At 42.5% G+C, this 23,059-nt stretch overlaps 2 protein-coding genes and 1 long non-coding RNA gene across 4 annotated transcripts in view; all 3 read left to right on the top strand.

The window, feature by feature from the left end:
• Positions 1 to 12,565, top strand: part of LOC100700618 (sodium- and chloride-dependent GABA transporter 2) — a 32,042-nt gene extending 19,477 nt beyond the window's left edge. Inside the window, exons 15-16 of one of the 2 annotated variants that reach the window (XR_003213733.1) lie at positions 11,524 to 11,738; positions 12,431 to 12,565. Coding sequence is in view for 1 of the 2 variants with exons in the window: in XM_025898030.1 (XP_025753815.1) it covers positions 6,204 to 6,293 (90 nt within the window). In the remaining variant the exon portion in view is untranslated. Of the gene's footprint in view, positions 1 to 6,203; positions 6,349 to 11,523; positions 11,739 to 12,430 lie in introns of those variants that run through there. The other variant, XM_025898030.1, reaches the window with a different exon arrangement.
• Positions 8,526 to 9,798, top strand: LOC112841725 (uncharacterized). The gene is made up of 2 exons (XR_003213734.1): positions 8,526 to 9,013; positions 9,440 to 9,798. It is a non-coding gene; the product is annotated as an uncharacterized LOC112841725 (long non-coding RNA).
• A 76-nt stretch (positions 12,566 to 12,641) lies between the features above and the next one.
• LOC106097976 (von Willebrand factor A domain-containing protein 7) lies at positions 12,642 to 21,525 on the top strand. The gene is made up of 11 exons (XM_025898028.1): positions 12,642 to 12,701; positions 12,894 to 13,127; positions 13,247 to 13,343; positions 15,983 to 16,062; positions 16,232 to 16,364; positions 16,727 to 16,879; positions 17,027 to 17,119; positions 17,210 to 17,490; positions 19,436 to 19,572; positions 20,555 to 20,714; positions 20,804 to 21,525. The coding sequence occupies exons 2-11, from the start codon at positions 13,029 to 13,031 to the stop codon at positions 21,365 to 21,367; spliced, it is 1,797 nt and encodes a 598-aa protein (XP_025753813.1). The 5' UTR covers positions 12,642 to 12,701; positions 12,894 to 13,028; the 3' UTR covers positions 21,368 to 21,525.
• The last annotated feature ends 1,534 nt before the right edge of the window (positions 21,526 to 23,059 follow it).

The raw sequence follows: 23,059 nt of genomic DNA, 5'->3' as shown, positions 1-23,059 counted from the left end.
GACATATATTGGCTTCCCTTAGAGAATTGGGCAAGAGACCCTTTTTAAAGGAGTCATTGTACATATTCAACAGCGGGCCAGCTAAAATTTCTCTGAATTCTTTATAAAACTCGGCACATAGTCCGTCTGGTCCCGCTACTTTGCCAGCCTTCAGCTCTTTAATGGCATCTAATACTTCCTGTTTCGATATGGGAAAATCCAATTTGAGGTTCTGGTCTTCAGACACCCTGGGAAGATTAAGAGGGGCAAAAAATACATCTAATAGGTCTGCTGTATTTGTCTGAATTTGCGGTTCATAAAGGTCTTCATAGAATTTTCTAAATATATTATTAATACTGATGTTGTCAAAAAACTGTTTACCATGTACATCTTGGATTGAAATGATATTCTGAGTCTGATTTCTTCTTAGTCAAGTAGGCTAAGTATTTCCCAGGTTTTTCACCATGTTCATATAACTTTTGCTTAGCAAATCTAATTTTAGTCACTGCATCTTTCGTCAGTAGACAGTCTAATACCGAACGTAGAGCATAAATTTCTGTGAGTTTGCCCTTAGAAGGTTTTTTAAGATAATCGCCTTCTGTGTGTTTTAGCTTGGATTCCAAAACCTTCCTTTGCTCTGCTTGTCTACGCTTTTTCCCTTTAGTATGTGAAATGATGAGACCTCTTGAGTAGGCCTTTAATGTCTCCCAGAGTAGCGACGGGTTATCTGTGGAGGGTGTATTAATTAACAAGAACTGTCCAAGTTCCTCTGTGAGGTAGCCTGTCAATCCAAGATCGTACTGAATAGAGGTGTCAAAGTGCCAATGTCTATCCTGGGGGGCTGGATTCCTGACATTACAATGAAGGAAAACTGCTGCATGGTCTGATATAACTATATTACCAATTGAGCTAAACGTAACTGATGGCAAAATAAGGTTTGGGACAAAGAAGTAGTCAATTCTTGTATAACAAGTATGTACTTTAGAGAAAAAGGTAAATTCCTTATTTGCAGGATGCTGTGCCCTCCACACGTCGACATAATCCAGTTCCCTACATAAGGTAACGAGGGTCTTGGCTTGAGGTGAAAGAGAGAGTTTACCCTGAGGAGATTTATCCAAAATTGGATTAAAATGACAGTTAAAGTCCCCTCCAATGAATGAGTTTTTAACATTTAAGTCCACAAATTTTGTGAAGGCTATAATCAAAAAGTCTCCCGGGTGACCAGGGGGACAGTAAATATTCATAATGGCAATTTCCTCTCCGTATAAATCACCTTTCACTATAACAAAACGGCCCTCAGTATCCCTTATACAATCAAGAGGTGTGAATGGTAGGTTTTTCCTAATTAATATAACTGTACCACTGCTCCTTGATGTAAAGGATGAAAAAAAAACTTGCCCAAATCCCCCCTGCGCTAGTTTAGCATGTTCCACAGGGTTCAAATGCGTCTCCTGTAATAAAGCAATGTGGACTTGCTCACTCCTGAGATAATTCAAGACCTTTCTTCGCTTAACAGGCGTATGGATACCATTCACATTCCAGGTGCATATGTTCACTGTTGACATGCTGGTCTTTTATTATTCAGATAGGATCTGGAGTATTCTACACATCTTCCTAAGATTAAATAATGACAGTAATTCAGGTAAACATAAAAACAGAGCCGGGCCAAAACAAAACAGGTAAACAAATACCAAGCTAAACAAACAATACTAAACATTACCAAAACAAAACAAAAATAAGAAGAACCCACTGTTCCCCTCCTGAAATGGAGGAGCTCGAGTGTAGAGGTTTCCTAACAGCAGAAGATACTTCCCTGCCCAAAAGAAAAAAGAGAAAAAAAAACACCCCAGGAGTTCTAGCAACGCTCACAACATACCACAAATGTTCCGCAGAATGATTCTAGTCGACCTCAAAGCGAACGGTAATGATAGTGGAGCTCCATGTATGTAACGTCTGAAAAACAGGAAGAGAAATCAGCTCTCACTCGTCATCAGCCACAGGGGTTAAGTCCAGCGACTCGATGAAGCATTCTACCTCCGCCGCATCTCTGAAGATCTTAGTGGATCCGCGATGGGTCACCTTAAGCAAAGCGGGGTAAATCTGCCTATAGTCAGCTCCAATGGACCTAAGGCGCTTCTTTACCTCGTCAAAACTTTTCCGTTTATGTACAACCGCGGTTGAGTAATCCTGGAAAATCATCACTGTGGCGTTCCCGTGCTTCAAGGGCTGGTTATTCCTACTCATCGCCCATGCTGCGTTCATGGTCTGCTGTTTGTCTTGATAATTGTGCAACCTCACCAATGCAGGACGCGCTCTCTGTCCAGAGGACGGGGCTTGCGCTACTGTGCGGTGCGCGCTTTCCACTTTAACTCAACCAGCTTTTGTTTTGATATTGAGAAGCTCAGGCAGCCAGGACTCAAAAAAACTGATAGGATTGCTACCTTCTGCGCCCTCCGGGAGACCGATGATACTGATATTTTTCCTCCTCCCTCTATTTTCCAAATCATCAACGCACTCTGAGAGCTCCTTTACCCGTTTCTCCAGCGACTGGAACTTATCCAGCGCTGGATTGGTGGCGTCCTCCAAAACCGAGATCGGGGCCTCTGTTCTTTATCCTTGCCTCATGGTGCTCCAGCTGCTTTCCTTGCGCTTGTAAAAGCAGAGAGACTGGTCCAAGTTTATCTTCAATAACTTTAGTGAGGTTCGCAGTTACTTCCCGAATCACCTTGCGGATCGCTGGTTCCGATCTAATAACCAACTCCGCGTCAGCTCCCATACTCGTCCCCTCGTTAGCTTCTCCCGCTCTGTAGGTAGGTTGGAGCCCTCTGCGGCGTCAGACACTGCAGCTTTCCTTCGCGGCATGTTGTCGGACTGTTTCAAAAAGTAGTTGCTGATGCTCATCCCAGACTTACAAATAGTTAGTATCCGTGTTGCAGCTTTAACTGCGGGTTATCAGTGTAAAATCAGTGAACTGGCGTGCTAGCACTCTCTGGTACAACCTTACTTCAAGCCGCCATCTTGAAAACCCCTGCATCCCGTTCAAAGTTTTTAAAAGATAAAAATTATTTTACCTTAGATAAAAGCCTCAGTTTGAAAATAGACCGCTGTACAACTGAGCTAATCTGTTTTTCAAAGGTAAAATTGCTGTCAAATATAACCCCCAAATTAATAACTTAATAACTTAATTGACTATGTGCACGATAGCATATGCTAGTTCCGGTGCGGAAAATCCTGTGTGGAGCTTTGTTTCCGGTGTCCTATTCGCGCCCTGTTTAATGTCCAAAAGAAGTTAACCAAATGAATGAATTAAGCGTCGATTTACATTTCTATAGATGTCTTGGTCATTTACCCAATATATCTGTAAATGATGTTCACGGACTTGTCGATATTTTGCCCCCACGCCTCAGAGCAAAGGAGAAAAGGGATTCAAATGTTATATTTCTCAGCTGTCCCTTGTTTATTGCGGTGTTATGTTCTAAAAATAACCAGCGATGGGTGAAATCAAGTAGCCAATTTTATTTTTTTGATGCGTGGACATCGTGGACATCCAGTACTGCACTTTTTAATTTAGAAGGTAAGTCACAACATACCCTTCATACATACTAATGTATAGAAACCCTCACCAGCAATCGTTCATTTTTTGTGTGGCCTTTTTCACGGTTTGTTAACATGCTGTGTAGGTGTGGACATAACGGAAACATCTGTGACTGTTGTTCACCTGTAGTTTGAATGCTGAACATTTGCCTGTTTAAAGAATAAGACCAGTCACTATACAGAGATGTGCTTCTGAATGTGGACGATGTGTCTTATGCTGCAGTGATGCAGTTCTGCTTGTGTTGAGTGATGCAAACAACCAATCGATCTAAACTCTTTAAACGTCAATCACGTGGTTACCGGCTACCGGCGAAAATAATCGGGACGGTAAGCCAATTTCTGTTTTAGAGCATTTGCGCCGCTGTGTGTTTTTGTGGTCTTCTTTTGCGGCTAATTTAGTGAATTTTGGTCTGATCGTGGTGAAACTTGGTGTGTGGAGTCAGTGATAGCTCTGGGAGCTAACCAGCCTATCTTTAACCAGTTACTTATATGAAGTCTGAATAATTTCTGGTTCGGTTTTGTTTGTTTAGCGGACTTCTGCGCATTTACGTAACTGCTCCTTTAATCGCGGCTTATTTTCGGTGTGTTTGGTGGTTGTAGAAATGGTTTATATGACATTTTAGCTGAGATTATGAGGTTTCTGTGGATACCACACATGTCTGGACTTATATTTCTCAACCCGCGTTATAACCGATTAAACGTGATCTCCTCCTTTTTGCCCCCGGTACCAGAGACGTGGGGCTTAAGTGGTTAAACGTCAAAATCTATCATTAGATTTTTTTGTGACACAACAGTGGTGAGTGTTCCCACCTTCTGCTCTTTGGAACTTAACGCAATCTTTCCATTTTCAAGTTTTGGACATGATTTTGGAGTATATCTTCGCAGTAGCGATTTACTGCAAAGTAAAGCTACCGGAAATGTGCAACCCCACATCCGGCCTCAAACCAGGAAGTTAGCATTTTCTCGTGCACATAGTCAATAAAAGGCTCAAGACTGTGCAGGTTAAAATCAGAGGTGCTGGGATTGCCTCTTGGTCCAAAAATTATCATTTTGGTTTTGTTCTCATTAAAGTTAAGGAATTTAGGGGCCATCCAGGCTTTAACTTCACCCACACACTGAAGTGGGGCAGATCCGAGTGTCATCAGCGCATGAATGGAAACAAATGTTTTATTTTCTAAAAATTAGACCTCGAGGCAGCATATAAATAGAGAATAAAATTGGCCCTGGGTAACACCACAAGTAATCAGAATGAGAATCAGAATACTTTATTAATCCCTAAGGAAATTATGTGGGTTACAGGGAGCTGAGGAAGAGATAAAATCTCCAAAGCTCACAGAGAAAGTCCTGTCAGTTAGGTATGACCTGAACCACTCTAATTGAACGCCCTTGATGCTGCAATGCTCCAATCGTGAGATCAAGATGCTGTGGTCAACAGTATTAAAGGCAGCTGTTAGATTCAAAAGCAAAAGCACAGCCGAGTCAGTGGCTAATAAGAGATCCTTAAAAACTTTTTAAAGTACAGTTTCAGTGCTGCCAAGAGCTTTAAAACCAGACTGAAACCTCTCAAGAACACCGTGTCCATTTAAAAAAAAGATTGCAGCTAAACGAATACAATCTTTTTCAAAAAATTTTGACAGGAAAGGAAGCTTTGAAATAGGCCTGAAATTTAAGAGGACAGAGCATTCAAGATCATTTTTTTTAAGTATAGGCTGTACAACAGCATGTTTGAAACAGGGTGGCACAACACCTGAACTAAGACTGCTGTTAAAAATCCTTAAGATGTCAGTACCGATGACATAAAAATCTTTTTTTAAAATGTGTTAGAACAACATCATTTGGTCAAGATGATGTCTTCATGCCATCACATAGTTCCTCCACGTGATCAAAACACACACTGATCAAAACCAGCAGAGCAGGTGAATATTTGAGAATAAGTCATGTGAAGGCAGGGTGATCACAGATCAAAGCTGTTTTTCAGTTTTTATTTGTATTATTTTTTTACAGCCCGTTTTTTCATTTTTTCAGAATTTTCCGCAAAACACACGCAACGCGTTCCGTGTGCAGGAATGGTTTTCAGAGAAATGCCTACCTTTGAAAAGAAAGATAGATGTCTCCTCAAAGTACTTTCGTTCTTCACTGTGTGAAATGTGGCTTAAATGCCCCCACGCCAGTTTTCTATACCGAACTGAAACTTTCCTGTATCCGTGGGAGCCCTTCAGTGAGATCCCGTCAGAGTCGAGTGGGTGGACCTTAAATTTTTTTTATTATTATTATTATACATTACTTACTTTAGGAATGTATAGCACTTCCGCCACAGTTGTTAAAATAGTCTGATCTAGTATTTGAAGACCAAAGAGCACCATACAAGACAAGCATTTTGAAATACAAACATTTGCATTTAAGATTAAATTCTTAAAGAGTTTTTATACAGCGTTCTTAATACATCTTCAAACGCAGTTTATAAACAGCCAGCGCTTTAACCCTCCTGTTATATGTTTGTTTCTCAGGTACAGCAATAATGTTCCAGGGTCAGTCCCCCAAATCCCTGTTTATAACACTGTTTATAACAATTTACATGGAGTAATAATACCTGCCAATTCTCTGTGTGTCTCACATGTCTCCCTTATCAGATCGGATTAAATATGAAGTCTCCACACTCATTTTGCCTGCCGCCTGGTGGCCAACGTCTCCATTACCTAAAAGACATTTTCTCCTTGTGAAAAAGCTGCAGCAGCGATAAATGCTAACTTTTGCCTTCCTCACATAATGGTTTAGCTGAACACGTGTAAGTTCTTGTACCATTTACCAGCTAAATAGCATGTCTGTGTTTCTGCAAAGCACTTGGAATCAGCAAACTCTGGATAAAAATCTCTTTCACACAATACACCTCAGGTTTATTAAGCCTATGTCAAAATAATAGAAAGTTTAAAAACAAAATATAATGCAGTCAGCTGAAGTTATGAAGGTAAAACTTAGCTTTAGCCTTCTTTTTCTTGATACATTTTTCATTCATTTATTTTCATTTTTAAGTGAAGAGACCCACCTACACCATTTACATTTTTTTAATCCTCCATGTGAGGGATACTTTATCACACAATCTTTACACCAAACAGGAAGGTGACTCTCTTTCTGTTACCTGCTAGGCGAAGCTTGCCTGCTCACTCTTAAAAGTCATTCTGCGGTGATCCTTCAGACCACTGTGAACAGGGAGAAAGTCTTTCTATCTTCCAATGTTTCTTGTCACTGAGGTTGAATGTGCTTGGGCCCTGTCTGCTGATGGACCAAAGTGGTGGTCGAGAACCTCGGCTCTCCCTTTCCCATGTGTTTGCTTACCTGAACTTTATCTCATGCACAGGTTCTCCACTGCTCCACACACCAGACACAAGCCAATCTGTACTTTTCGATTATGGAGAATTTTCTCTCAGTTGGTGACAGGATGCAGGATACAAATGCAATTACGCATTCAATGTTGTTTTTCTGAATCTGAGCTAGGATAGTGTCTCAGTCTAAGAAATCTGTGGTAACGAAGGTATGTAATCCAGGGTCATAAATCACAAGTGCTAGGTTTTCCAGTAACCTAGCACCTAGGTTTTAGTCTCCCTGAAGCTTTCTTCTGCCATCAAATTCCACTGCTTTTCAGTCTGTGCATTATTTCCCAGAATGCCTCATCACTGTTGTATAGTCAGGCAAAAACTTGGAACACAGGCTATCTCTGGAAATCACATCTATCAGAAATGGAATGCTGGGTTGGTTGAAGATAGTTTTCTTTTGCATTTATCTGGAGGCGTTTGAGGTCTGCCTACAGGTGTGGATCATGGGCCTTCTTGGAGTGTCCATATACTACAATGTTATGGATGTAGTTTTGCACCCCAGGCAAATCTTTCAGGATGTAGGGGTTTAAACCCTCCAGAAACCTTCTTTTTATGCTCAAAGGAAGGGATCTCAGTTTCTATGATAGAATTTTTTTTGTTTTGTTCACTTTCATCTTGTGAATACAACCATTCACATGTACAAGGTGATTGGCTTAAGCCATATCAATAGCACAGGTCTTAGATATTGAAAGAAGTTCTGAAGTGTACTGAAGTGGAGTGTATAGGTAGATGCTGTAGATATTAAATCTATGCTGACATTGCAAGTTTGTTGTAATATTTTGTAAGTATTTTTGAAAAAAAAAAAAAAAAGTAGACAGCTATCGTTCATTTTCTTGAAATCAGCCTGCCAAGACCTAAACAAAGAGTAAATTGTTCAACTTTAGGTTAGAGATATGAACTTTTTTTTTTCAAGTAGTCAGTTCTTAAATTTAGAAGAGAGTGTTCATAAATGTGTTACATAGTTTTCACGAAACTATGAACAGATGACATGCAAAGTCAATAATTAAAGGAATGGAGCTCATTTCATCCAAAGCACTGAGTTTATTTTTCAATTGCTGCCAACAGAAAGTAAAACAATTAGAATTAAGCTAAAGAAGCATTTATAACAGTTCTGAAAGTGTTTGATTTTTCACAAGTAAGACTAAATAATGTCTGTCTCCAGAATCCAAACTGGAAGCTGGTTCCACAGAAGACTCTGCCTCCTATTCTACTTTTAAATAATAGAACGGGGCGATCGTGGCTCAAGAGTTGGGAGTTCGCCTTATAATCGGAAGGTTGACGGTTCGATCTCCGGCTTGGACAGTCTCGGTCGTTGTGTCCTTGGGCAAGACACTTCACCCGTTGCCTACTGGTGGTGGTCAGAGGGCCCGGTGGCGCCAGTATCCGGCAGCCTCGCCTCTGTCAGTGCGCCCCAGGGTGGCTGTGGCTACAATGTAGCTTGCCATCACCTGTGTGTGAATGGGTGGATGACTGGATATGTAAAGCGCTTTGGGGTCCTTAGGGACTAGTAAAGCGCTATATAAATACAGGCCATTTACCATTTAAATACTTTGGGAACCACAAGTAGGCCTGCAGCAAAGAGCTCTAATTGGGTGATATGGTACTATAAGGTCATTAAGATAAGATGGGGCCTGATTATTCAAGACCTTGTATGTGAGGAGCAGGATTTTGAATTCTGGATTTAACAGGGAGCCAATGAAGGTATGGGGATGTGGGGGAAATTGGACCCAAACGCAGGACTTGGTGCAAGGAAAGCAGTGTGTTTATTTACAGTGAGGCAAATTTTACATGACAATAAATCCCTGTGAGTTCCCTCGACTCCCGTGCTGTCTTCTTCCCAAAAAGTCCGTGCTCTCTGCTCCTGTGTCTCTGCACTCCCCGTGTGCAAATTCCCTGCTGACTCGGCCTCAGGATGGCTAGAGGCAAGAATCAAGCGCACCCAAATGAGCGCATCATTGATCATGTGCACATCACGCAGAGGGAGAGTGGGAGTGAGAGACGAAAGGCGCAGTGACAGAGCATGGCAGTTGTAACGCAGTTTGTGTGATTCCGTGTGCGTTAATGAAACTGTAAGTGTTATTACCTTTGACAGGTTAACTGGTACGATAATAGTTATAGTTGTTTGTGCATGTTAAAGCTAAAGTTATGCCTCGGTACACTGATATCACGTTAGTAGGTTTATTTAATTATTTAATTATTTCGTTAATTTGCACTAAGTTAATACCAGTGGCCAGAATCTCCTCCAACGATTACATCCCGCGGTTAAAGGATTTTTCTGTTATTTATTGCTTAGTTTAGCTGTTGTTAGCTTGCCACATTCTTGCCTTGGTACTAGCAACTGGGAATATATGTGCCATTTAGCCAACTTCTGGTCTTACGGTGACCCCTTGTGGACATTGTAAAATATTGCTGTGTCTGAGTAGATGATGTGTTCTGATTGTTGCTTAGTTATCTTTGACCCTGCTAATTATAGTATTGCCTGTTTCTGTTTCCAGAAAACCATGCTTATAGTCACCAATACTGCATCTGCCACAATTATAAGTGCATATCTGGCTGTACCACAGTTGGATTTATCATGGCAAGCCCTGCTGTAACCAGTTCTTCTGTGAAGTTTCATTAAAGACAGTGAACTAAAAACTCCTGGACTGCTGCAGTCTTTCTGACCGAAGACTTAGGCCAGACTCGTATACACCGCCCTTCCCGTATATATATTCTACACCCCGTGCTCACTGCTCTCTCTCGTCTCATGCTCCTCCTGGGGGAAATAATAGAGGCAGCCATCAAAACACTTAATTCCTGCAGGCATACACTCACTGAACTTTAAACTATGCTAGAAGACTGACGTAGAGTCTCACACAACAATTCCTCGCCAAGGAGCGCTCAGCCACACTCTTAAGTAGCTCCCGACGAGGCTTCATTAGCAGCAGGTGTGTGTGCTCATCCGCTTCAGGCGTGGCCAGCCTCCAGACGGGACACACCCACCAGGCCTGCCTGAAACCCAGTGCTCAGCCACACCCATACACACACCCACTTGCCTATATATACACACATGCATGGAGAACACAAGAACAGCAGCACAGTGCAGCAAACATACATAATATAAAATGAGTCCACAACTGCTCATGGACCCTGGGTCGCTCAGACCCAGGTCCCTGACAGAGGGGAAGTCAGTATAGGAGTAATAGGCTCTCTCTTTCTAGTCCCTGTCAGTACTCTTGCTGCAGCATTTTGGATTAACTGAATGCTTTTCAGGGAGTTTTTAGGACATCCTGACGATAATGAATCACAGTAGTCCAGCTTGGAAGTAATAAATGCATGAACTAGTTCTGAGACAAGATGTTTCTAATTTGGGATATACTGCGCAAATGGATGAAAGCAGTCCTACACATTTGTTTAATATGTGCATTGAAGGATATATCCTGGTCAAGAATGACTCCAAGATTCCTCACAGTGTTACTGGAGGCCAAGGTCATTTGAAAAATGTCTTTAAGACATTCCTGCAGTTTAACTTATTGGTGTGTGTTATCTGGATTCATGGATAGATAAAGTGGGTGTCATCTCAATAGCAATGAAAATGTATGCTATGCATTTTGACAGATACTGCCTAAGGGAAGCAATTTGTTCTAGCACTGAACCCTGTGGAACTCCAATATTAAACTTTGTCTGTGAAGAAGACTCTCCAGTTACATGAATTATAAAAATAATAAGACACAAACTGTACTGTTCAGTACAGAAAGAAGCTTTTGTAAAACTTGCTTTAGGTGACAGACAGAAATGTCAGTGTGGTGAACTAGATTATGTTACTGCAGGTGAACAGGAAACAGTAACCTTACCTTCAACAACATCAGCACTCTTCTGGTAAATTGCAAAAGTTAGCAGAATTGTTTAGCCTCTTTCTTGCTATAAGTGCCTTCATGGAACCATGTACAATGCACCTGTCCTTCATTAGAACTGCAGCTCCTTGGCAAAGCCTCCCACTGATCACTTTCTATAACACACTAAAATTTCCTCTTGGGTGTGTTTTGGTTTGCCAGGGCAGGAGAGTGAGACACAGCAACAAAACAACCGTTGCATCTCGTGTTTCTCTTTCAATTGTAATAATTAATTGTAATAATTAAAATGCCAAAAAAGGCAAAACAAAACAGCATAAGAAAACAGCAACAAAAACACAAAGCAGAGACATCCTGTATTCTTTATAACCTTAACCACGGTTCAGTCCCGCAAGCTCAACACCCTCTTTGGAGTTGTCTAGCAACTGATTCCCCTCTTTGCAACGCCTTTGCAAAGTGCTTTTTTTTGGTTTTGTGAGGAACACAGAGTGTGATACATGGCAAAGAGGGGGTTGGGGTAGGCCTTAGTTGAACACCCTGACTGGTAATATATTCAGCCCTATTGTGGTGAATCAATGCACCGTGGTTTAATGGGGAGATAAGGAGGGGCAATGGAGAGCTATGACGAGATATCTTTTGCTCCACAGTGCACCCCTAAAGCTAAGAAGCACACCCAAGACTATGCAGTATCACCTAAACTCTCATCTGAAGAAAGTGCCTCTAACATTCAGGTCCTGTTTTTTTTGTAGGGGGTGGGAGGGTTTCTATATCCCTGAGGAGCAAATAAGAGACAAGAGCTCAAGGACGCACAAATGTGAAGACTTTGTTATTTTGTTTCAAAGACGGAAATGTTGTGATTTGCTTCACCACTGACAAGCCTGTGTTGTGGCGTTTCTCTGTACTCTTGATGCTGTGCTGCGTGATCAAACAGATCTACAGAGCTAGACATACAAGATGAACTGAGGTGAGACTGTTTTTACCAAGTTCTTTGGTTCTGACTACAGCTCTAAAGAAATATTTGCATTTGTCTGCTAATGTGGAAGCTAATAAAAATAACCAGTATGGCATGAAGTAACTCATACTTCATGCTCATCTAGTGCTCAGTTTTGCACTGGAGTCAGTTAACGTATTAGGCTAAAGTGTTAAAAATAGATTAGTTGTGTTGGTAAATGGCAAGCGATTGCTTAAACTGACCAACACTACCAAAGTTTTTGCTTTGTGAAATGTTAAAGTGAATGACTGTCTTTGAATCAATCCTGTGAAAGGAGGAGAGTTTTAATTGAGACCATGACATGGTAAAAGGAACAGGTTGTTTTTATCGGCCTTGTGCTTTGTTGCACTCTCTCCTCGTGAAAGCACAGACTGTGAGAACAATCCCAAAGAATGTATCTGAATTAAGATGAAAAAACCAAAACAATAGGAGGCTCTGTACAGGCAAGGCTGAGAAAAATCTGAGAGGAGCTGTCGGGGGTGGTGGTAGGAAGCGGGTGATGACAGAATAGTACGCATGGTTGAGTGGCACAGCTTGATCAAATTAGCACAACACTTTACTGAACAATAGAAGTCGGGTCAGCTCAAATCCTTTCAGTTAAAAGACAAAATCATGAAGCTTAACAAGAGTGATATCAGGCAAATGACAGTTTTTATTTCATGCAGGTAGGACGTGGCCTGCTCACTCTTTCCTCCAGAGCACAATGTCACAGCACAGATGAATCTGGAGGAGGCAGGTGCACCTGTTCACCCTCCCTTACCTTCTTCTCCTGGCTTCACCGTGCGTGGGTTTCCTCCCTGACTTTTGGTCTAGAGTGCTCACTCTGTCCTGGGACTCACACACTCACCAGTACATTACAGAGCGGGCCATTCTAAATGTTACCCTGGAGACTCTGAGGGGACTAAAAAACACCATGGAAACCATGATAAAGAGGAGGTGAGGTCATGTTTGCAGTCAGGAGATTTACTGAGTAACGCAGCATCAGTGGTTCATAAAGTGTTTGAATTACCACTTTAAGAAAGTATGCAAATTTAACTGAATAACTCTTTCTCCCTATGGTGATATTTGAACACAGACGTATTGCATTTCTTTCAAATAATGATAAAAGTCCTGGTCTAACGACTGCAGAGCAGACTGGGCCGTGGATTTTGGAGAGCTGTGGGAGAGGTGGTGAAATCCAATGCAGCCACGGACTTCCGGAGCTCCACAAGGTCTGACCCAGTTTACCACTTTGATTCAGAGCATATTGAAAGTGCCACAGTCATGCTACGGCGGTTCTGGACCCACACTGTGCTCTCAGTGCGGGCCAAAGAGTACCAAAGTGCCCGTCATAGCCTGGGTCAGCTATTTCATTCACTGCAGGTAATCTGCCACACAGAACTGAATTTTAATAAGAGAGGGAGGGTTAGCTTAACCTTAGAGATATTTCATGATGTGAAATGTTATGGCTATGTTGCTGTTTTGAACATCTGCTATGTCAGGACTTCTACAGCCACAGTAACTGGGTGGAGATGGGCCAAAGTTCTATTTACCTCCATCTGCTTCAGCCAGAGGAGCCAGCCGTGCCTGTAGCTAAAGGTGATTCATGAATGTGACATTACAGGCCCATTTAATCACAAAAAACAAATTTAGTTGTATCTACACATTATTGTAAAGGACCTCTTGACAAGATTAGTTATTGAGGTACCAGCTTTACAGAATTTTTTCATTTTTCAGAATTCCTGAGGTCAGATGGCCCAGGATGTGAGTGGGCGTAAAGGCGTCTGGGGAGGGAACTCAAAACTGGATTATAGATGGCAGACAGTTGGTGTCGTAAACCACCGCCTCTGTTCAAAGATGGTCGCTCACAGTGGACATAGATGGCCTCTTTCACTCCTCTTTCAAACCATCTGTCCTCTCTGTCCAAAATGTGAACGTTGGCATCCTCGAAAGAGTGACCTTTATCCTTAAGATGCAGATGGACTGCCTTCAAGACCTTGAAAAGGACAAAATCATTGACCGCCTCACATATCACCGCCTTTATCCAGGGGATGCCATACCCTGCATTTATGGACTTCCTAAAATCCACAAGGAAGGGGTCCCACTCAGACCCATAGTCAGTAGCATAAACTCAGCCACTTACAACATTGCGAAACACCTTGCCACCATCCTTGCACCTCTTGTGGGGAACACCCCACACCACATCAAGAACTCCACCGACAAAGTCCAGAAACTTACCCTGGACCCAGATGAAACCATGGTATCCTTTGATGTAGTCTCTCTCTTCACTTGCATACCCACCACGGAAGCAGTGGAGACTGTCAGAAAACGACTACAAGAAGACAGCTCCTTGGAAGACAGGACCAACTTCACACCCGATCAGATTTGCACACTGTTAGACCTCTGCCTTACCACAACATACTTCAAATACAACGAAGGCTTCTACAGACAAAAACATGGCTGTGCCATGGGCTCCCCCGTGTCACCTATTGTAGCCAACCTTTACATGGAGGAAGTGGAAAGAAAGGCTCTTGGCTCTTTTAAAGGGAGAGTACCCAGCCACTGGTACAGATATGTAGACGACACCTGGGTCAAAATCAAGACACAAGAAGTGGAATCCTTCACTGCGCACATTAACGCCGTGGATAAAAACATCAAGTTCACCAGGGAAGACACAAAGGATAACTGTTTGCCTTTCCTGGACTGCGCTGTGCACATTGAAGAGAATGGCAACCTCAACATTGAAGTTTACCGGAAGCCCACACACACGGACCAGTACCTCCTCTTTGACTCCCATCACCCTCTGAAACACAAACTTGGAGTAATTAGGACCCTACACCACCGGGCAGAACATGTTCCCTCTAAGCCTGAAGGGAAAAAGAAGGAACACACACATGTAAAGGAAGCACTCAAAACATGCGGTTATCCGAACTGGTCGTTCATAAAGTCAGCAAAGAGGCACAAAAGAAGATCAGACACCAGCGAGGGAGGATAAGAAAGACAGACGCAACAACGTTGTCATCCCCTATGTAGCCGGTGTATCAGAGAAACTCAGGAGAGTTTTCTCCAAGCACAACATCCCAGTGTACTTCAGACCCAGCAACACACTCAGACAGAAACTGGTTCACCCGAAAGACAAAACTCCAAAACACAGACTTAACAACGTGGTGTATGCTGTACAGTGCAGCAAGGAATGCCCAGACCTCTACATTGGCGAGACCAAACAGCCACTTCACAAGCGCATGGCACAACATAGAAGAGCCACTTCCACAGGACAAGACTCAGCAGTCCACCTGCATCTTAAGGATAAAGGTCACTCTTTCGAGGATGCCAATGTTCACATTTTGGACAGAGAGGACAGATGGTTTGAAAGAGGAGTGAAAGAAGCCATTTACGTCCACTGTGAGCGACCATCTTTGAACAGAGGCGGTGGTTTACGACACCAACTGTCTGCCATCTATAATCCAGTTTTGAGTTCCCTCCCCAGACGCCTTAATGCCCACTCACATCCTGGGCCATCTGACCTCAGGAATTCACATGACAAGGTGGGGCCAGGTTTCACAATGAGCTCACCCGAAACCCTGGCTGATTAGGTCCCACACCCGCTTTCACACCTTAGCGCATGTGATTAGAGGATCACCAGGGGGTCCTTTGTCCCTCCTTGGGGGGATACTCCCACTGGGTTTAAATCTGGGACTCTCGGCCATTTGACCTTAGAACTGAAGAAGATTCTCGGATGAGAGGTGAAACGTCTTCAAGCAACTCAAAGAAGTCCAGACGCTTTTCTTTGCAAACTCCTTTGACTACGATGACTGAGAACCTTCACAGACATAATGGAATTGTAGTTTTTGTGACTGGCCACACAGTGGTGCTATTGTATCATGAGACCTTTTAACCAAAGGACAGTTTTGTTAACAAAGAAAATAATTCATCCAGCAGTTATACTAATAAGGAGCAAAAATAACATGCAGTCAGATTGAAAGATTGAAAGAACCCCTCTTGTTTGCCTTCTCTTGTTCACTGTGAAATTACTTTGGACAGGGGGACTGCAGTAAAGCAACCTGTATGTCAGTGTACTTGCAGCTCATGCTGATTTTCCCTACAGGTGACTTTTCTCCTTACTGAAGATCCCAACTACACCAAAGAGAGCCGAGGCAGGTTAATGAGGAAGAGGAGAAGTAGAGAACCTTTATCTCCTGATCGTTTTAATCTCTACTCTTCACTGTCCTCCCTGTCAGGAGGATTAACAATATTCACCACCAACTCTGACATACACAGGGTCTCCACAATAGTGGAGGACAACACAGCAGCTGACAAGGTGCCAAAATAAGATTCTTTACTGGAAATTCACTCCAAACTAATTTAGCAAGTTATTTAAGGAACTGAAGCAGTACATTAGCTCACAGTAGATGTTAACTTCACTCATTCTAGTGGTCTTAATTTCCCACCTTCATAATTCATCAACCATTTTTCTTCTCCTACCTCAGGTGACCCTCCTCCATGTGGAAAGTCACAAAAACTTGATGTCCGTTCATACATTTAGAGTTGACAGCTCGGTAGAAAGTGTCACCCTACATGTCTCTGGCACTATGATGGAGTGTATTCTTACCAGTCCATCAGGTAATTTTCACATCATATTAACAGCAGCTATGAAGTCAGGGTTAGCTTTTTTTTCCATCACGACACTGCACTTTGTAACATACTTTTCATTTGCTTGAAATATCATGTACAGGGTGCAATTTCCCTGTAATTAAATTGAATTTCAGCATATTTTCTTTTAAATTGCAGTATAATTATATTTACATGCAAATATTAAAAGGTATTTACACTACACTGAAATTCAGTTTAGTTACAGGGGAATTACACCCTAGATGTATCACACATACTTTAAAGTGTTACCTTGCAAAGATCATTCTTTAAGGTTTTTTTTCTTTGCGATTTGAGGGTAAAATAAACCCAGCTGTTTATGCTTCTCTTCTCAGACCAAAGTCAGTCTCTGTTGAATGAAGAAGGTCCCCTAGCAGTGATACAGCAATTTCAGGGACTGTACCGCATCAGTCTGTTTCCTCCTTTACAGCCTGGCCAGTGGAAACTGCAAGCCAAGAGCGATGGGCATCTTACGTTCAATGTCATAGGTAAAAGAGATAATATCGAGTACATCAAGCAGATCACCTGGCAGATATTCATTTTCACTTTAACTGCAGTTTTACTGTGGTATGAGATTTAATTAAAAAAAAACAACATTTTTTTAAATTGATTTGTCTTGTGATCCACACCATCAGGTGACAGTGGTGTAGACTTCCTGTATTATTTTGCAATTGTAACCAATGAGACACACCCGGGTCTGGCCAGAGTTGATGGTAATCCCACAGCAGGTGAGGGATTTTGATGAATTTACACAATCATAAGGATTTGTGAGCAAACAACATGTTTCCCGCCTAAGAATATACCTTTCTAATTTTCAGGTGTTCCTGCCTTTTTGGTGGTGGTTGTTACAGGCCTGGGTTCAGTTAAAGAGGCATCTTTTAGTCATGCAACACTGCTGGGGGCTGAAGGAGAGAGTCTTCAGCAGGTGAAGCTCAACTCCTCACCTTCATCTATCTATTCCTTGGAGGAGCTGGTGGGCTTGGTGGACCCTGTTCCCAGAGTTCCCTTCTGCATTAGACTTTCAGGCCAGGACAGCAGAGGAAACAAACTGGAGAGGGTTTCCACAGAGATGGTGGAGCCCACTCACATTCAGATACAGGTAATCATTAGCAATAATGCTGAAGAGGACAGAGGCTGCCTTCTCCTCCAACTTTACTATAGTTCATCTCCGTTACTCTGTTATGTACATCTATTCAATCAATTTTTCTTATATTCTATATGGAAATTGTTTTGGTTCAGTTATTTCAGTGCACAATAAATGTAAAGCACTCTTACAGTGTATCAGGAAAGTATTCCCATCCCTTCACTTGTTACACATCATTGTCATGCCTGCCTTATTCCAAAATAAGTAAAAATATATATGTATATATATACGTATATGTATATACCTCTGGTATTCTTGCCAATCCCTTTCTGTGCCCCACTCATGTATTGACCCATGTGCCTGTTCATCTTAGCCGATCTGATGCCTGACAGGAGCTTCCATGTAGTGCTGAGGCAGGTTATTGGTCGGTAGTTGGATGGGACCGGTCCCTTCTGGGGGTCCTTGAGGATCAGGACCGTCCGGCCTTCGGTTAGCCATTTCGGGTGTCTCTCGTCAACTAGCAGCTGGTTCATTTTGCCAGACACTCGTGGAGTGCAGTCAGCTTCTTCAGCCAGTAGGCATGAACCATTTTGGGGCCTGTTGCTGTCCAATTCTTCATACTAGAGACCCTTGCTTGGATGTCTGCCACCGTGATGGCTACCCTGTTCAGGGAGGTTGCTATGGTCTGCCCTCAGATCCACTAGCCACTGAGCATTGCCGTTATGGGTTGCGTCCTTCTCCCATATGCTCTTCCAGTATTGCTCCGTCTCCAGCCTTGGTGGTGCCGTTCTCGTATTGTTCCCTTGCCACAGAGAGTACACCTTGGCTGGTTCTGTGGAGAACAGCTGGTTTATTCTCCTGCCTTCTATCTCTCTGGTGTACCTCCTCAAGCGGCTGGCCAAGGCTGTTAGTATTTGCTTGGCAGGTATGGACAGGCTCCCCTGGCTCCCCCTTGCCGTAGCATTTATGTTGTACCTCGTCAATCTCTAGCTGTGAGAGCAGTGCCTTCTTCCGAATGTTGGAACACTGAGCTACTAGTTGTTTCGCCGTTAGTGTGGAAGCTGGGTATCGAAGATTCCATAGGTCCCTCATCCTATTCATGTAACCTCTTCCGCCAGGGTTACTATACAGGCTTGACTCCACCAATGAAGCCTGTATGGTAACATGACCAGACAGAAGCCATTCCTCTGTAAAAAGCACATGACAGCCCACCTGGAATTTGCCAAAAGGCACCTGAAAAGCATTCAGACCATAAGAAATGAGATACTCTGGTTAAATGAATTGAACTTCTCATCACTGCTTATTACCTGACCGATACCATCCCTACATTGAAGCATGCTGGTGGGAGCATCATGCTGTGGGGATGTTTTTCAGTAGTAGAATCTGTGAAACTAGTCAGAGTCGACTGAAAAATAAATGCAGTGAGGAAGAGACTTTCTTGATGCACTTTCCACTTTGGATCCAGGACTGGGGTGAAGGTTCATCTTCCAACAAGACGACCCTATGAAGACTCTCTAAGACCACTCCTTTGTTATATCCTGGAGTGTCCCAGCCAGAGACCAGGTTAGAACCGGATTGAACATGTCTAGAGAGATTTGAAAATGGCTGTGCATTGATGCTTCCCATACATCCTAATGGAGGTTGAGAGATTCTGCAAAGAAGAATGAGAAAAATGAAAACAACCCCAAAATGTCAGTATGGGATATTTTGTGTGGAATTCTGAGATGAGAAAGCTGTAACATGGCAAACTGTAGAACAAGTATAGTGCTGTGAATACTTTCTGGATTCACAGTTCTCTGTAAAACTCTATTGTCTTGCTTCTTTAAATTCTGCAGGGCCAGATGGCAGACCTATAAGTTATTGATTACCTCCAGTATCTACGTAGAGGTGTCAGGTGATGACCTTTCTTTGACCAGTGGTCCGTGCAGTTTTGACACAGTCTGTTTCACACATTATTCAGGTGCTTTCTCTTCCTGACCTCGTGCCTGGTCAGAGTGCAGTGGTGAACTTTGAGATCCAAAACCATGGTGCAGCACGGAACTTCAGTTTGACAGCCGATGATGACTGTGGATATCTTCATATGACAGGGCCACACAGGTAGATCAAAACGAAAATACATCTTGCTCAGGTGCAAAGCAAACTACAAAGAACTTAGACTGCCATCCTGTTTCTTTTGTCACCTTCGCTGGCATTCTCTCACCTTTGCAAACTATTTAAACTAAGTAACACAAAATTATTTTTAGAGCAGTTATTAAATTATACAGTTATGTCCAAAATTCTTGAGTCACCCCTCAGTTCTGCCCTTCTTATCAGATTAGCTTTCTAATTTTCTTTTTTTCTAGTGGATTTGATATTAAGGGTGTGCACTTATTGCAGTGTGTACTTGTGCTTTAGATGGGGAAAAGAACTAATTTTAAATTATAACTTTATGCACATTGTTATTAAAACACATCATTTGTTCCCATTTCTTTCTAATGAAAATTTCAAAGATAACACTGTGAAACAGCAACAAAAATTGACCAACAAGATGATTCAAAAGAACTATTAGCTGAAAACTTGGCATATTTTACCATGCTGTGCAGTGTGTGTCATTAAAAAGTATGAGGAAACTAGACCAGTTGAGGACAAAAGAAGAAGTGGCATGTCCACTTAACTATCCATAACAGATAAAGATGCCTTTAAAGGCCGTCATGAAGCCATCCCCAAGGAAGGGAAACAGGGAAAAGCTTAGATATGCCAAATTATGGACTGAAAATCTATTCATTCACTGACTGGTAGAGGCAAGCTACAGCTGCCCTGGGGCAGACTGACATATCGCACCATCGACCCCTCTGGCCATCACCAGTAGGCAGTAGGCGAAGTGTCTTGCCCAAGGACACAACGACCAAGAGCTGGGGATTGAACCAGCAACCTTCCGGTTACGAGATGAGCTTTCCAACCCCATGAACCACGGTCACACGGTTGCGTCTATTTTGGATTTTAAGAACAATATAAATTAAATGATGGCTGGTTCAAAACTCCGGCACAGTATTGTAAGTATAAGTTAAATGATTTCACAATTCATGTTTTTGCCCTTCAGCTTTCCTGTAGCAGGACAAAGGTCTTTTCGTGACCAGGTGTCCCTCCACACTCCTGCCACAGCTCAGGCAGGGGTGACAGTCACCCTTACACCGACTGTAAATGATCTTCATTCTGCTGACTCAAATTATGCAGTGGCCTACTTGACTGTGGTCCCTCAGGTGAGCGATAAGAGAAACTGCAGGATATTCTGCCAAAAACTTATGCTTTTTGGTTTATGGTGTGTATGATGATTTTCTCTTGCCTACAGGATTCAGACACGTCCCCACCATCCTGCTCTGCAGCACGAGTCCAATCTAACTGTTCTGCAATTTGCAATGCGACTAGCTGGAGTGTGTCTCTGTCTGTATCAGATATCGGACACTCTGGCCTTGATGCTCTGCAGCTACAGGAGGGTGAAGGTATTCTGACTTTGTTCCACAGGACCCCAACCTCAGAAGACAGCCTTGGAGAGCCTGGCCTTGAGCTGCAACAGACACAGAGGGATAAATCAACAAATGGAGACTACCACCACCACCAAGAACAGCACAACCAAAAGGCCAGATTAGAGACAGGAGGCCCCCCTTTCAATATTTCTGAATGGTTGCTAGATGTATCTCAGCCACTGTTTGTGAGGTACACATCCAGCTGCTGCTCTACTCAGGCAGAGATGCTGGTTTGGGACAAAGCAGGAAACATGAAACGCTGCCATCTAACACCTGGTCAGAAGAGGCAGCTACAAAACAAGAGTACAGAAACCAGTGGGACTGGACAGAAAATGCCCACAGGCTTCTTTTTCTTGCTGTTAGGCCTGCTGTGCTTTCCTCTGCTTTAGCCGTGTGATTACAAATGTTTTGCTGGTCAAAATGATCTGTGGATCACTTGGTACAAAGCTTGTTCTGTATTTTCAAGGGCAAAATCTGAAAAACCAATATTTTTTTTGTATTGATATAAAATGCAAATTTGCAAAGAATAAAAAAATATTTTATTGCACTTCCTTTTATTTTGCTACAACTAGATTTGTATGCCTGTCATGTTTAAGGCTGTGTGAGAGGTGGATTCATTTGTAGTTGGTGAGGAGAACCAATAACACCGAAGCAAGCTTTAATGCTGATAGATCAAGACATAAACAAAGTCCAGAATCTAAGGAATGAATTACGCAAACAGGAGATATAAAACTCAAAGATTAGTTAGGATACAGGACTCCACAAACACAGAATACACAGACAATATAAAGACAAGGTTATGAGGGGAGTGGGAACCGGTGGGAAACCAAGCTGGAGACAACTAAACAAATGAGATGGAAGGAACAACACTTGTTAAAAGAAAACAGGAAGAGACAACTGAATGTGCAAACAAGATTAACTTGACACGCGAAGAAAAGACCAAAAGAGACAAGACTGAAGGAACCTGAAGTTATCTATAACCAAACTATAAGGGCACAATTTACAAAACCATAAACAGCCAAAACCCAAGCATCACGCCAACCATGACCTCTGTGCATTTATTTATTAGTTATTATTAATCTCTGGCTCTCTTCCACAGCACGTCTTTGTCCTGTCATGGCTGTGTGCATGCAGGCAGGGAGAAAAGACCCAAAATGCAGGACTCGCGGAGGCAGACGTAAACTCAGAACACTCCGCTTTATTGCTGGATAGCAACAGAACAGAAACCTAACTAAACTGAGAATACAAAAACAAACTAAGCAGGCAGGCTAGCAGACGGAACACAGTTAAAGTGAGGGTATGGCACGACAACGAGCAGGGGGAAGACGCAGACACTAAATACAAGAGGTGAACAGAGCTAAGAGGAAACAGCTGGGAGACACGACTGACGCCGATTACACTGACGAGACAGGGAGAGCACAAAGCTGAACACACTGACATAAGGCACAGACCTACAAAATAAAACAGGAAGTACACGACAGACAGATCCAGACGAGACACAGAACTTAACAGATGCAGACTCATAAGCAGACATAATGACATCATGGACAGACAGAGGGAACACGGAAAGTGGGACCAGGGCAGGCACAGAACAGAAACCTAACAAATGGCAAATCTTAATGGAATACACAATCAGAATAAACAAAAGCATAAGTCTGAGTCACCAGACTCAGGACAATGACAGTCCTTCTACCCTCACCCCCAACCGGTCATGCCAGATTGTTGCCCCTCGCTGAGCCTGGTTCTGCAGGAGGTTTTTTCCTGTTAAACGGAAGTTTTTCCTCCCCACTGTCACCAAAGCACTTGCTCATAGGGGTGTCATATGATTGTTGGGGTTTCCTCTGTTTTCTTATATTATTGTAGTGTCTTTACCTTACAATATAAATTACCTTGAGGTAACTGTTGTGATACAGAACAAAAACATAAATCACTTCTAAAAACCCAGAAGAACTAATAACTCACAGAAAAACTCAAAATCCTGGAACTTGGATCCAGGATTTGTCCAATGTGGAAAAAACAGAAAAAGTAGAAATCAAATAAAGCAGTGGGTAAATAAATATGGATTGTTTTCACAAACCATC

The sequence above is a fragment of the Oreochromis niloticus genome, linkage group LG14, assembly GCF_001858045.2.
Source record: "Oreochromis niloticus isolate F11D_XX linkage group LG14, O_niloticus_UMD_NMBU, whole genome shotgun sequence".
Lineage (NCBI taxonomy): Eukaryota > Metazoa > Chordata > Actinopteri > Cichliformes > Cichlidae > Oreochromis > Oreochromis niloticus.
The sequence above is the reverse complement of the archived record's forward strand: the minus strand, read 5'-3'. Positions and strand labels throughout refer to the sequence as shown.